The sequence below is a fragment of the Taudactylus pleione genome, unplaced genomic scaffold, assembly GCF_031769625.1.
Source record: "Taudactylus pleione unplaced genomic scaffold, aTauple2 ptg000095l, whole genome shotgun sequence".
Taxonomy (NCBI): domain Eukaryota; kingdom Metazoa; phylum Chordata; class Amphibia; order Anura; family Myobatrachidae; genus Taudactylus; species Taudactylus pleione.
Genome location: NW_028284497.1, coordinates 12171918 through 12188447, shown reverse-complemented (window position 1 = coordinate 12188447; position 16530 = coordinate 12171918). Strand labels below are relative to the sequence as shown.

At 39.3% G+C, this 16530-nt stretch overlaps 1 protein-coding gene and 1 gene segment (V, D, J or C); both read right to left on the bottom strand.

The window, feature by feature from the left end:
* Positions 1–16530, bottom strand: part of LOC148526588 (Ig heavy chain C region, membrane-bound form-like) — a 506994-nt gene that overhangs the window by 444943 nt on the left and 45521 nt on the right.
* LOC148526589 (uncharacterized) overlaps positions 1–16530 on the bottom strand; it is a 74419-nt gene that overhangs the window by 12882 nt on the left and 45007 nt on the right. Inside the window, exons 6-7 of the mRNA XM_088470293.1 lie at positions 10040–10150; positions 9228–9700 (exon numbers count right to left, since the gene is read on the bottom strand). Coding sequence (XP_088326419.1) covers positions 9228–9700; positions 10040–10150 — 584 coding nt within the window. The remainder of the gene's footprint in view (positions 1–9227; positions 9701–10039; positions 10151–16530) is intronic.

Sequence of the window (16530 nt, the reverse complement as noted above, 5' to 3'; positions counted from 1 at the left end):
ACAAAGTGTACACACAAAGGTGCTGTTTTTGATAAGGGCAGACAGTGGACCTGCTTCAGAGATGGACGGAATTGCAGAGTGCAATTCCGTTCATCTAAAATGCAAATGCAGCATGATGTGTCTGCAGGAAACAGGCACCTGCTTGCTGCATCTTGCCCCTTTGGCCAGGCTGCAGTAGCTGAGGCTTACAGGAGCCTGACCAGGTCCTGGCAGCTTACAAGGCCAAAAAATCTGCATCCACCGACACAGACTTTGGCCTTGTCCCTCCCGGAAAGAGAGGGCAACACACCCACATTTTTGGGAACGCTGCCCAGAAACACCCTTGCTCCGTTCCCCCAAATGCCACAGCCTGTCAATCAGATGCAAATGGGCTCGCAGATGCAGGGCTGCACATGTGCACAATCGGAGATGTGCACTCACCATCGGGTTTCCATACATCTCTGAATCAGGCCCAGTATCAGAGATGGTTTGCAAAGTGATGGGTGTTCCTGTGGGATGACTGGGAGGTGAATGCAAAACAAATCAATCTCAAGGGTGTAACGGGAGTGTTACAGGTGTGTCAGTGAGAGTGGCTGCATTTTTAAAAGCACAGCCACAGGCACAGAGGCCATGTTCAGACAGAGAAACTGCGCCTGCCATAGGGGTGGTGCAAGTGTGGATGGTGCACTGATGGTGACGCGTCAAGAATCACCGATGGTGTTACAGTGTGCAGAGAATCTGAAAGTGGGTGTCTCAGTGCATGCTCTTTGAAACGCAAGCTACTACACCAGGTAAAGGCTGAAACTAGCATTTGCATATTATCGCAGCCATGACTCCGGCAACAGACGCAAGAGCGAATGCCCTTCCAGCTAGGTCATAATCCTATGGGCGCAAGGGGCTGCTAATACAAAGAGTAAAGTCCCAAAGGTTGGCAATCCCAAAGGTTGGCAAACTATTTAAACTCCCTGCTCACAAGTTTCATGGCATTAGCTGTGATAAGTTGCTGTGGTTTGCCGGGTACAGCAAAGTGACTCTTGAGTAGGGAAATAGTTAGTGTACTGGTGGGGTTAGGCAAAAAAAAAATTAAATCTTGAACCAGTCATAATTGGAGTCTACAAGCACCAAGTGTTTCTTACCCTGCCATTTAGATGTCAGCAACAGTAACAGACCATGACAAGTCTGAAATGTCATGAAGGTGCAGTGGTTCCTTAGGCTGATGAGCCAAAATTCATGTATAACATCAAGGCTGCTGAGAACCTTTTCTCAGGCATATCAGTGATTACTTATCAACAGTTCTGAAGGCTAGAAAGTGCCTTGTTGAGATCAGCTAGATCAATGCATTTTTTTTTATTGTAAACCACAGTGACAGACACCCATCATATTGCTTCTTCTATAGGGATGATGATCCCCAATTTGTTGAACTTCATATGGTCAAATCTTGCGATTACTTTATCTTTCATGGCTACAAAGATGCATATTGGTGTGCAGATTGATTGTATTACTGACATCTAGGATGGGACATTCCATTTCCAAAGTTGTGTAGACATTCAACATTCCTAAATCTATGGTATCACTTGAAGGTATTACCACCCACTGTGGCTGACCACAGATGCTTAATTATCGTGACCAGTGGCATCTAGCCAAAATTGTCCATGGTAACAGACAAGCGACTCTGGCTCAAATCACAAGCCAACATGTGGTGTGGTCCCATGAGTCACTGTTCCAGTTATTTTGGCTGATGGTAGGGTTTGGGTGTGGTGCAGACCCCATGAGACCATGGACCCCAGTTGTCAACAAGGCACTGTACAGGCTGGTGGTTGTTTCATAAATATGTGGTGCTTGTTCACGTAGCATGGATTGGGCCCACTGGTCCGTCTGAACATGTCATTGACCGGTAACCGCTACATTGCATTGCTTGATGACCATTTCATGGCTTTCATGTACCCCCACAATGATGGAATATTCTAGCAGGATAATGCACCATGTCATCAGTCCCAAATTATCCAGAATTGGTTAGAGGAGCATTCTGCAGAGTTCAGTTGAATGGTGTGGCCACCATGGTCATCCAACATGAACCCAATAGAGCATGTATGGAATGTGGAGGAGCGGTCCATTGGCACCCACGATCCTGCACCTACAAATTTCAGGGAGGTTTGGGAAGCTATCCAGATGGCATGTATCAACATCTCTCCAGAGGTCTTCCGTCCTTGTGGAATAGATGCCATTTTGATTTGCTGCACTCCGCTGGGCTAGAGGGGGTCCTACATGATACTAGGCATATATGCCATTTTTAACAAGTACAGTACTTGTTAAAAAGCCTCAATGGTAGACCAAATACCGGTATACGACAGAAACACAATAGGACAACATGTAAAATAAAACACAATTTGTACTTCAACTGTTGGTTGAAGTCCTGTATTACCAATGGTAAATGGACAGAACAGAGGGATACACCTGAGCGTCTTACTCTCCCTGTCTGAATTCTAGAAAGTAAGTATCAATATCATAATTGGAGGCTACCTCAGTGAGTTTTATGAGTGTTAGCTGTTTGGTTGCACACAAAAAGCAGATCGTTGGGATTTGGTGTCCAACTCAATTCAGTCAACTGCAGCTGGTGCTCAGTTTTGTAGGAGATAATAAAGAAAAACTTTTGGTGGCTGCGCTAATCCACACTATGGGTTGGGTACTTCAGAAGTATGTCTCCAATCAGAAACGTTAATAATAAAACACCAGGGTCTCATCACTTACCCAAAATAGAAATGAATCAACCCATAAACGTATCACACTACAGTTACACATCTGCAGAGAGTCTGGGAGATGGATGACTTTAATCCAATAGTAGCAAGCTAAACTAACAGATGTCTGCCTTCCTTCAAGGTACTCTTTTACTTTCAAACTAAAAGTTACTTTCTGTGGATGTTCTCCAATGAATATAGTGCCTGCTAATCAATACAGTAAGATCAGTTAATATAAGGATTCACTCCCCTGTATAGTGTGTTTTGCTTTCATCAATGACACTTGAATTGGAACGGCTCCTTACATCAAAGTGCCACTGTGAGGTATCACTTTTTCAGCTGCATGGAGAGAACTTAATCTTCCGGCATGCTCCAGCGCAGAGGACGATGGGCGCGCATTCCCTGACTTCAAGAAATCGAAACTGAAGCAAATACAGGGAAGGAGTTAAGAGAAGTGCAAAGTCAGAAAAAAGAAGTCTGCCTGGCAGGGCACTAGAGAGTATATTTACTAAGAATCGCGTCTGTCCGAGATTACATTCCTGAGCGTATTTTGCCTGATTTTGAAACACTAATAAGATTTATTAAATGCAAACACGGATGTAAAAACATGATCTGATCTGCAAAACACGCCCGAACACACATATAGAAATCAATACACCATCAAACCAACTCGCAAGTTCTTTTCAAAGAAAAGAATACAACTCATGGCTCTACTATGAATTGTGGCCCTCATTCAGAGCCGCTCGTAAGCGGCCGTTCGCTCGTTCCGAGCGATGTTCGCACATCTGCGCATGCGTACGGATTGTAATACGCATGCGCGAACCAGTCAGTGTGGCCGAAAATCGTTTGTTCGCTAAATAGCGAATGCCTGCTATTTTGAGTGACAGGAGGAGGTGTATGTGGGTGGTAATAGGGGAAGGTGCTTGAAAACGGGGAGTGGAATTCAGAACGCAGGCGTGCTTAAAGGTCAAAACGGGCATTTTATGGGTGTGCATAATTAATACAGCAGCGTCATTGACCACGTCACTTGGTTGTTTTAAAGTCAGAACTGCTCGCAATATAGTGGTAGGAAAAACCAGCCACAAGAATAGCGAGCAGTTCATACGCTGTTCGATGTCCTTGATTAATCAAATAAATAGCGGACATGACGTATGGTGCGAGCGGCCAGGGGGCGTCTTTTACAAAATTACGACCGCAAGTTTTGTTTGCTCGTTCAGACTTATAGGCGTGAACAGACCGCAAAGAGCGAACGGTTCATTTGAATAGCCACCCCTTTTTTGAGAACGAACGACCACAAATAGCGTCCGGTTCTGAATCAGGGCCTGTGTTTGCAAACATGAATGAACATGGAGCAAACTCGGACCAAAATAGAAATTTCACAAACATTGCACGAATGCGCACTCCAGAGAAATGCAAGATCCATTTAGAAATGCCTATTCACGCTACTCGCGGTGAGAGAAGGACATAAAAATGTGGAGAAACCATATTGGACCCCCAAAAAGTTACAACTTCATTAGCAGAATCATATAGAAGGCATAAGAAAAGTGGGCATAAGGAATGTACTGAAGGTTTTTAAATGATGTGAAATGGATGATTTGTGCATTTTTTTTAAAAAAAGTAATAAAATTTTTTTATCACAAATTAAATGAAAAATAAAAAAAATAAAAAATAAAAAAAGGTGATTCTGTGGTAATTTGGGGCCGCTTTAAATTTGTTAAAGAAAATGTAAAAAAAAAAAAAAAAATTATTTTTCTTTTTAAAAATACTAATTAATTTGGGGTGCCTAAACTTTCTTTCTCCCTTTACATCAGCAAATGAGTACAGATCCAGTACTGTCAGATTGTTATTAGACTGATTAGATTCTGTATATGGAGCTATGTAAGGGATTAGCTGGGGTTGCCTTCCCAGATCCTAGATACACTTCTGCACCTCCGTCCCCCTATATTTGTGGATGGACTTAGTAAATATAGATGTCCTTTATTATAATAACTAGCCTAAAACAATTGAGACCAGACTCTTGCAAGTATCTGGTCTAGCGAGTACTTTGTAAATTGTGGGATCGTTTCATGATTGACAACATTGTTGTAAATATGTTGTTAGTATGGTATATTGGCACGTTTCACCATAAGCATGCCACAAATAATCATTGTAAAATTTGTGGTTATTAAGATAGATATATACTATACCATGAAAAAGGCATAATTACGAGGTATTTGGGTTGGTCACTTTTTTCGACTATGGAATATTTAAATAAAATTAAAAAAAAATTATAGACCAAAAATCCCTTCAAACATTTGACATTTCTAAGATCATTATAAATAAAAAATGTTTTAAGGTGTTGGGGTTTCGTGGTACTCCCCCCTTTTTCTTTTGATGGTCATAATTTCCCATTCTCTCTTCCCTCTCCCCTTTCCCCCCCTTTTTATTCCCTAATCTCATAATGAGATGTTAAATAAACAGGATAAAAAACATATAAGTGTTAAATGGAATAAATGAATAAGGATTAATATGAATTATTTTTTGTATAATTTACATATACTACTTAGATATAAATATATTATATTGTCTTTAAAAATCAGCGAGTTAATAGAAAGTGCAATTAATCTGCCTTGTGCTTTTCTCTCTCCCCTTCTATAATTGCTTCTAAATTGCCCAATTAATGAACACATAATGAGAGAGATGCTGCTACTATTATTATTAACATGTGTTTAAGGTTAATTTTATCTTTAGTTTTACTGCATCTTAGCTTTACCTCCATCGTATTTAGGTCAGTACAATATGTGTGAAATTTTATATATAAATATATATATACATTTTAAGGCTTTCTATATGTAAGTATGATGCACAATGTATTTAAATCTGAGTCATGCTAAGCTTAAACACGAGACATAATGCATTGGAAAGAGTAAATTCTAATTAACCAATCTTGAAGAACCATGCTATTTAAATCTGATCCAGGACATTAGGAGTAATCTAGCTTGAAAAAGGCAAATGTCGAAACGCGTTGCTGTTCCTGTGGTGATCCAGCGGCTCTGACTTTTACTCATTACTTATTGAAAAAGGAGTAAAGATGCTTTTATTTGCTATCTGCTCTGACTATTAATCCAAGGGACCCAAGGACACCATGCCACCCAGACGCTGCATACGGTAGTAATTCATACTGACCGCTTGCTCCTAACCAGAGAGACCCGGAGGGAGATGTACTAAACTCTGAAAAGTGATAAACTGGAGAGTGATAACCAACCAGCCACTCAGCTCCTAACTGTCATGTTACAGGCTGTGTTTGAAAAATGACAGTTGGGAGCTAATTGGCTGGTCCGTTATCACTCTCCAGTTGATCACTTTTCAGAGCTTAGTACATTTGGCCCCCGGCAAGTACAATTACATCGTAGCGGTTGTGGTATTTGATACCGCCTGCACTATCTAAGCTGAAGAACGGTGATGATATATGGAACTGAGGGGATGCAGCCACTGCTAATTGCTATAAACAGCTTGTCCTTTTCCGGGATCTGGGTAAGAGAACTATTGCTGCTGACTGTGACTGAGACCTAATATTATATAGAAATACAGATATGTTCTCTTATCAAGTTACCTACAGTTAAATGCTTTGATAAGCGGCTTTACCGGAGCTCATAATATTACTAATTAATCACTGTACCTGGGGAATATTCCAATAAATCGGTTACTAGGAGATGAGACTGATTGGATTCTAACATGTGCCTGATATGATACTGTTGGAGTGCTGGACTTTTAAACATAACAGGTTTTATGGGCTTGCATATAAGCCATTTTTACATATAACCTTTTCTTTCATCAAATTTATTTATGTAATTTTATTTATGTTATAATGTTTATACTTGAAAGCCAATGAAAGCAAATGCTATGTAAGATTTGGATGGCATTGTATTACCAAAGCTGCTATAGAGTATATCTGATACAATTTGCTGTTTTTATGTTTATTTTATTGAAGTGTTTATTTTATTTTATTTGGTTTAATAAATTAATTAACATGATTTGATCTATAGTTCTGACTGAGACACACCAGCACTGTATAATATTTGTTGTGCCTATACTAATGAAAAAGTTGAGTTTAGAGTTAAGGCCATTTTTAAAACACAAAACAAAAATGGCATGTAATTATTGGCTCAATTAAGCTAATTAAAAACTTCCAGATACCTAATTAGTCATTGAGGCAGGGGGGGTTTCCAAGGGGTTCTGCTCTGTGGGTCTGATTCAGATCTGCATGCAAATGTCAATACAACTGCGATCTCTCAAGGATCTCAATAGCAAAAATATGCTAATGTCTCAAACTTCCCCGAACATAGGGACGCCCACTGCTGCCTTCTCATATCTGTCCGACAATGTGCATCAGTGTGATCATTGGGAACACTGACGCAGGTCTGGCAGCCACACAGCTTCAGAATAAGTCTGACCTGTCTCCAACACTGCAGCACGCTGGGAGCTCTCATGCTGCGAAGGAGATCGCAATGGCCAATTTATGAACGCCCATAAATCGGAGTTTAAATGGTCCTGACACACCTGTATTTGCCTAGCCACACCCTGTTACCTCCCCCAAATACTGACTACCTTTCACTCACTTTGCGCAATCGCATGTAAATTGCTGCGAGTGTGCAGTGAGACTTTCGTGCATGCGCAATGGTAATAATTGCTGCGTAAACATCAACATTTATGTGTGGATTTAAATCAAGCCCTGTGTCCTGACATTTTTAACCTAAAATAAAGATTTTCCCCACCTTTTCACTGTCTTCTGGTGCAAAAATTTCCACTGGAAAAACATTGGGAATTTGAAATTGGATTGCAACTACTGTACAATTCTCAGGGTCATATTCAATTAGCAGCGAAAAGCCATTTTTTGTGTTAAAGTTTTGCTGGTGGCAACTTTTCGTCAGTGCATAAACGCAATTGCATGTGCCCGGCGGAAAAGTTTTGCCTATGAATAGCAGTCGAAAAAAGTGCAGAATTGCGGTTTTGGGGTGCAAAGGTGGGGAAACCACCCTGCACCCTTAGGATAGGTCCCCAAAGGTAAACTGAGTTAAAAAAAAAATCCTAGAAAAATTTAAAAAACACCCCAAAAAATGACTTTGAAAAAGGGGGCAAAAAAGTACAAAGTTGGGGTACAAACTTAAAAACTAGCGAAATAGACTTTGGTGGGGACTGAGGGTTTTTTTTTTTGCAGGCGCTTGCTGAAGGTGTGTTTTTCATGTTTTTTAAAACCTCTTTTGCGATTTTTAACCATGCTTGCACCCATTTTCATGTATCCCAAATTTGCTGGGACTAGTTATTTTCACCCAAAAAACTTGCTAAATGCAATTCTTCACCAATTGTACAGACACTAATTAGCAGCTAATGAGAGCATTTAATTACCCCAAATACCTTCAGCAGGTCTACTCGGGGGTATCTATAGTGATCCCCAATGTCAGTGCATCTTTTGGGGGGTATCAGGCTGATTTCCACAAATCTGACAGCACTTTTTGCCTGTTTGCGTTTCGGCGGGTGCTGTTTTTGCCGATTTCTAATTGAATGCGAGGATAAGCGGGGACGCGCGCAATACTTTTACGCAGGGAAAACCAGTGATGTCGGCGCAAAGTACGGGAGTTTTCGCATCTATTTGAATATGCCCCTCAGTGCGAGTTTGCCATGAAAACAGCTTGCATAAGACAACTCGCACCTGCTGGATTTCCCCCTTAGTCAAAGCTGTTTGCTACGGAACAAGAAAATACCACTTTCCAAATGTTTACACTGCTTTCGACCTAAACACCACTGTTCCAAATGTTGTAAACTTAACAAATTTGCTTTGGGTAAAATACTTCTCATTAGAATGCAGGTAAGTGTGTAGATATTTTAAGGTAACGTGTGTGTTACGGCTAGAGGTACAGTAGTTATACCTTTGCTAAATGTATAAGGATAGTACCCTTACATTGTATTTGACTTGTGCCATTTTAAATGTGAACCTATATTTATATAGCCTGTATGTGTTTATACCAAAGTTGCACTAAAAGTGTTGGTTAATATAACAATTTATGGTCCATAAGGTTTGCACACATTAATGACTCAAAATGTTTTTTCAATGTTTATTAAACTTTGTAGTTTTTTTTTTTTGCTGCAACAAATGTTCAGAAAATAAAATCAATATGCAAATAGTAAACTGGTATGAAAACTGTTGTTTGGTATACAACAACAAAAAATAAACAAAACATATGCACATATAAATCTGGGCAAACATTTGTACTTTGGATTTTGTGCTTTATTTAAAAAAATATTAATAATGAAGCATTTTTTGCCCCCATTCACAGCCTTGCCTAGCCTAGGTTTACCCCTGCCAGACCTGGGTGCTTGGGTGCCATCTCGGGTGCAGAGTGTGCATCTGGGTGGTTATGTCACAGGGGTGGTTGTGTGTGATGTGCTACCAGGCGATGTGCTGGAGGTAGCTTCAGGTAAGAGATGCTTAATTTGCTGACCAAAACTTGATCTAGTTGAATTTAGGTCTCAAGCAGCATTTGTTTGGGATTCCACCATCCTTAAAAATGTAGCCTGGAACCTGGTATTCGATTCCACCATTCTTAGGAATGTCTCCTGGAATCTATTATTAGATTCCATCATCCTTAGGAAGGAGTCATGGAATCTATTATTGCCATTCCTAATTTGCTGTAGGGTGTTTACCGCTTTTCTCACTTCAGCTGTTAGAGCTGTCAAGCTGCGATCATGTCTGCGTCCTGACTTGGTTATTGTGTTGATTTGCCGCACTTGGGTTGTGAGTAGGGCCAGCTGTTGATTGTGGAACTCTGACATTGATTTCCAAAACACATTGTCTGGGCTTAATTTTGGTTGTGGAGTTGGTAATGTGGGGGGAGATGTTAAAGAGTCTGATACCGCATACATTTGTAGCGTAATTGTCTCATCTTCTGCTTCAACAGGTTCGACATCTGAGTGTAGTTCCACAGTTTCAGATTCATTATCTTCAGAACCTATTGCAGACAAGAGGGTAAGTATTGTTTGTTTAAACTGCAATATCTAAATATTATTATTCTACGTTTGCACTTTTGTATAGTTAGAAATATCATCAGTGTGGGCCAAGCCAACATTAAAACCTCCATTTATGGAAAATACTCTACTACTACATATAGTGTATGACACATTAATGTCATACAGTACTTAGGCGTCTGTCTAGTTTCATTGTAAACATTGGCCAGAATCACCAATGACCCATACAAATATGTATACTGATATGAATGAATGTAATCCTGTGGTCAGGTTGTACTAAGTGTGTGCAGTGTTAATAGTATTGTTTTTTAAGTCACACTCACCAGCAAGACGTGGGGATTGGGGGGCCGAACTCTCCTGTGACAAGGGCAAGATGGGCATGGTTGTTGGCTCTGTTGATGTCTGGCGACGATGAGGTGGTGCAGATGAAGGACCTACAAAAGAAACATTCCAACAATTACACAACAATGTTGGATTATAGGATGAAGGACAAAAACTATTAAATACATTTACCAATATCCTTTTCATCTTCATCATCTCGCTGCCTTATGGCCTGTCTCTGAGGAGTTGGGGGTTGTGCAGTGAATATTAAAACAAATGCTGAACATTAATAAATCTGCATTTACAGTATGCAAGCCATGTTGTTATTATTTAATGTACTTTACTCTATTGTCAATCTAAGCAAAAACACACTTTATGATATTTGCAAATACATTTCATAAACTATTCAAATCACTGTCATTATTATTAATTGATATTATTATTTATAATCTTATTATAGGATTGACATCACAAAAATCAAAACATTACCATAAGGAAAGTGTCCAAACATACTTCTAATAACACTATTCTAGCCTATGTGAGTGAGGTCATCTCTTTGAAATATCTCAAAGAACATTGATTGGGTCATGCAGTACAGTATTATCGGTTTCCAGGTTAAAAAGTACAATAACTGGAAAGGTCTAGAGGTTGAAATACAATATTACAAGCTACATGCAGCAACATGACTTAGAAGTGTGCATTGCATAACTAATATGCATTAAACAGGCAGCAGTGTAATAATACTTCACTGTACAATATGATTTATTTCTGTAACCACAAATTCTTACAACAAACACAAAGTACAAGCATTATTGAAGTCAACATGGACACTTACCTGGCTGCCGGGGGGAGTTCGTGTCATGGACATTGAAAGGCTGATTACCTCAGGTGGAATTTTCACCTTCAATGGCTTCTCATAATCAATGTAGTCAGCCGGATAGGAAGATTCAGTGCCCTCCTTGGCCATCGTCAGCTTGACCTGTCATTTTATGTCCTCGGAGCGATGGATCGGCCCCTCAGCATGCACCGCCGACATCAGTCCAAATTGTGTTTTTACTGCATGCATGCGAGCAGCCTGACACCCAAATAGCAACTGATGGGATTTCATGACATCCTGCACCAAGGCCACGTTCTCTGCATATGTAAACTTTACATTGCAGACAGTTTATATTTTGCCCCTCTGGGTGGACACCTCATCACTGTCCACATCATTCAAATATTAAGCCCAGGGCCCAGTAGCTGGCTACCCATTCACACAAACATCAAAAAAATGTTTAGCATCCTTATCAAAAAAGGGATAATAATTAGATGACCTAATAGCAGCTTATTGATATAACATACTCATAACCACATTACTAGATAACCCTTTTTGTAAAATAGATGTCAATGTCAGAGATATCAAGGATACCATTCTATTCTACAGTGATCACTATTTAAATATTATATCTCTGACCTTGATATCTATTTTACAAAGTGGGTTATCTAGTACTTTGGTTATGAGTATGTTATATCAATAAGCTGCTATTAGGTAATCTAATTATTATCCTTTTTTTGATAAGGATGAAAAACATTATTCTGATGTTTGTGTGAATTGACAAACGTGTCTTTATTTTTTGCTATATACATTTTTAATAAATATAAATTTTATTGATTATAATGGTTTTGTGAGATTATTCACCACTAAAGCGCTGTGCAAATTATTCCTGTTTTTCAGATTTATAGATTATGTTCTCATCATATTGGAAAGAGAAAAAATTATGTCAAAAGAATCAAAATAACTTTGAAACTTACATCAGACATAAACACAACAGTCATCACATTTTTAGATCTGTCAATATATGTCACTGAAGATAGAAGAATGACCAATGATTTCTATCTCAAACAAACAACAATTTACAGCATCCTTCATTATATGAGCTCCCATCTCCCAGCAACACTTAAGAGTGTCCCTAGAGGAGACTTTTTAAGAACTGAGGAACTGCTCTGAACCACAGATTTAGAAATTGAGGGCAAAACAATTACAACACAGATTGAAACATCATAGTTATAGCAATAAAGTTATAAATAAAAACAGGACCGTTGCTATTACTAAAAGAGAATCCCTCATTAGCTCTACCCACAAACAGGAAGTAAAAAAATAGGAGGACTCCACAGTGAGATTTGTCAGTATCTATAGTAACCAATGATAAGAAATTCATAAGGATGAAGATCTACATCAAGTCTTGAGAGAAAAGCATAATTTAGAGGAGATCTATCAATCTAAGAGATAAATTGGTACACGGTTATTATAAAAAAAGGTAAAGCTAAAGATCCCAAAAATGCAAGTTGCCAAGAATGTAGAAGCGATAAGACATGCAATTACATTACAAAGAAAATGGAATATACAGACAGGTTCAATTAAACAGGAAAAATATAGTAATTCATCAATTGCTATACTCAAGGAGTGATCTATTGCCTCACATGTCCATGTCAAAAAACTTATATACAGTAAGTATGACATCTCGACAACTCAAAAGGAGAATTTTGTAACATGTGGGCAACATTAAAAATGCAAAATCAGATAGACAGAAATTTCATCAACTTAGTAGTGTTGCTAGACATTCTCTACTAAAAATATGAAGGAATTCCTGTGCCTCAAGGCCTATGGAGTAGATAAGATCCAGGTGGGCCTTAGGGGTGGAGATTTAAACTCCTTAAATTAATCCAAATATATATTTATTTTTATTAGCATTGAACCCAATGGGTTGAATGAACATATTCAATATACAGCAATTTTGTAATTACGTAACCCATGTTCATGAGAATGATAAACCATGACCTGATAAACTACATACATTAAAAAATAGATACAGAGCAAATCGATATATACAAGTAATTGATCAACAAAATTGCCACAGATGAACTATAATAGAATGGTCAATTAAATATATTACCATAATACCATCATTCACAGTATGGCGACATATATATCAATGGATACCTACAAGATACGTCATATTAAAATTTAGGTACCATCAACAAATTGTAATACATATAAATAGAGATGGATTTGAAATATTAATCTTCATCAGATGATAACCCTTCAGAAATATAAAGGGATCCCTCTAGAAACATAAGGGTATCCAAGATACATATTTAGGGATAATAACTTAGATAACAATCAACAATCCAATGATAAGATAGCATAATAAGTATAATTACCATTGGTTAACAAAATAATATGGTGAGTATTACATTTAACATTATGTTGTCACAATACACCAATTTATTTGTAGCACATTTTTATTATCACCATTCCGTTAATATTTCACTACAGTAACTTATCACTCCCTCAAATTAATGAAATCATACCACCTGATTTTTTCATTATCACAAACTGTAATATTATTCACCTTCATTTCCCTTCCCCTTCCCTTCACATTAGCACATTATTTAGTCTAACAATCAATCATAAGTCATCTTCACACACATTTTATTCATTTTGGAGCAGTATATTTTCCATATATGTAAACATCACCATCACATCCCTAAAATATTTTCAACATGTCACTATAGTAAATTCACCATAATATTACTCACCCATTACACCTAAAAATAATTAATTTAATTAAAAATAATTCATTTCAATTCAATATCACAAAATTATATATGCTCACTACCAGTGGTGTAACTAGGGTATTTGGAGCCCAGGGCAAGTTAAAAAATGTACTTCTCCCCCCCCCCACAAAGTATGTGCGTGTGCATTTGGCGCATCAAAAAAGTGGGAGTGGTCACATGCCACAAGGGGCATGGCCGCTGGAAAATGAGGACATATCATCATGACACAACAACATTTCTCGTCACTCTGGGAACATTCCTTTCCATTCCATATGCACCTTAATGCCCAAAGTAGTAGTAACCCTCTTGCAATGCCCACTGTAATAGTGTCCCTTATACAGGGCCCCCAGTAGTGCACCCTTATACAGTGCTCCCAGTAATGCACCCTTATACAGTGCCCTTTATGCAGTACCCCAGTAGTGCCACTTATACAGTGCCCCTGATACAGTGTTGCTAGTAGTTGTGCCCCCAGTAGTGGTCCCCCATATGCAGAGCTCCCAGTAGTGCCCCTTATACAGTACCGCTAGTAGTGGTCTCCCTATGCAGTGCTCCCAGTATTGCCCCTTATACAATGCCCCCAGTAGTGCTCCCCCTATGCAGTGCCCCTTATACAGTGCCCCCCAGTAGTGGTCCCCCCTATGCAGTGCCCCGTATATAGTGCCCCAGTAGTGGCCCTTATATAGTGCCCTCAGTAGTAGTCCCCCCATGCAGTGCCCCCAGTAGTAGTCCACCCATGCAGTGCCCCCAGTAGTGGTCCCCCTATGCAGTGTCCCCAGTAGTGCACCTTATACAGTGTCCCCATTAGTGGTCCCACTATGCAGTTCCCCTTATACAGTACCCCCAATAGTAATCCTTCATATGCAGTGCCCCCAGTAGTGGTCCCCCCTATGCAGTGCCCCTTATATAGTGCCCCCAGTAGTAGTCTCCCCTATGCAGTGCCCCTTATATAGTGCCCCCAGTAGTAGTCCCCCATATGCAGTGCCCCCAGTAGTGGCTCCCCCTATGCACTACCCCTTACAGTTATAAGGAGAAAGACACACACAAAAACACCAACACTTATCTGAATCCCCGCTCCTGCACCTGCCGCCGTCCGCTCCTCCATCCTCCCGGGCCGCTCTGCACTATGGGAGAGACGCCATGACATCTCTTCCATCACCAACTGGAGGAGCTGGAAAGTGGAGCCCATGAGTGAGTTCCAGCCCGGCCTGGCAGTGGGCGCAGCAGCCAATGAGAGCCTGTCTGACTCTCACTGGCTGCCAAAACAAACAGACTGCCGCCTCGTAGTACAAGTGTACTACCCGGCGCTGTTTGTTAGTGTGGTTCGCACTACACTGACCAGTGTTCTGGACCGTGGCTGGCAAAAACACACACACACACCCCGCGCCGCTGGTCCGATGGCGCCCAGGGCACGTGCCCTGCTCGAATCCCCCCTAGATACGCCACTGCTCACTACACTTAAATACACTTTGGAGCTGTATTTTATTAAGACACTTTCTATTATATCATCAAACACTTTTACTATTAGAGCCTTATAGACCCTATCACAAACTCAAATATATGTGAACCCTTACACATTAAATAAAGAATAAACTATGTCAAAATTATACATTGGAATACATTCCAGTAATCAAGTAATCAATGGATATATGGAATGTAGGCTACCATGATTGTAGAAATAATACAAATTGGTATGATAAAATATAATCAAATATATCATATATATTTATTTATTTCATATGTAAATAAATAAGAAAATATATAATGCTGAAATACAATACTTAAATGAGTTTACATCCATTTTACATATGAATAAATAAGAAAATATAATGTTGAAGTATTAAAACACACACATATATATATATATATATATATATATACAGTCAGGTGCATATATATTGGGACATTGACAGAATTTTCATATTTTGGCACATATAGAAACCGTTGTAATTCCTACACCATTCACCTGATTTGGATGTAATTACCATCAAATTAAATCTGAAAGTCTACAGTTAAAGCACATCTTGTTTGTTTCAATTCAAAGCCATTGTGGTGGTGAATAGAGGCCAAAATATGGAAATTCTGTCAATGTCCCAATACTTCTGCACGTAACTGTATATATATATATATATATATATATATATATATAGTTACCCCAAACGGGTGGCACTCAATAGACTTCCAAGGGTAAGTACAACGCTTTATTCCAGGTTCATTGTTTTCGGGGTTGCCCCCTTTGTCAAGAACAGCAGATATAAAACTTCGAAACGTTGAACCTGGAATAAAGTGTTGTACTTACCTTTGGAAGTCTATTGAGTGCCGCCCATTTGGGGTAACTATATGGAGTGTTGATTCACTTGGGGAAGGCACCTTAGCCAGATATGAAGATAGTGATTCATTGAGAGCCGGGAATTTGTTGGATTGATATATATATATATATATATATATATATATATACACATGCATCCTGAATATCTTAATATAAACATATATTCTTTTCAGAAAATCAATTTGACATAAATAATATATTCAATACTGTTACAAATATATTATTTGATAACAATATATACATACAGTATAAGGACTTAGGCACTGATTCAGCAGTGCACACTGCTAATCGCAGATTCCTGATTTTCGTGAATCTGCGCGTGCGCAGGACCCATTCTGCGAGTTTGCAGAATGGGTTCTGCGTAGTTGCACGCAGACCCTTCAATGTCTCTGCCTGATTGACAGGCAGAGGCATTTAAGGGGTGGTGTGGGGGCGGCCTCTGTTCCTGGAAACGGGGGGGTGTCTGCCCTATTTTCCAGGAGTGGCAAGCCCAGGATCTGCATCGATCGACGCAGAGTATTAGGCTCGCAAGCCTGCCAGCTTGAGTAAGCTGAGGCTTACATAGCTGGC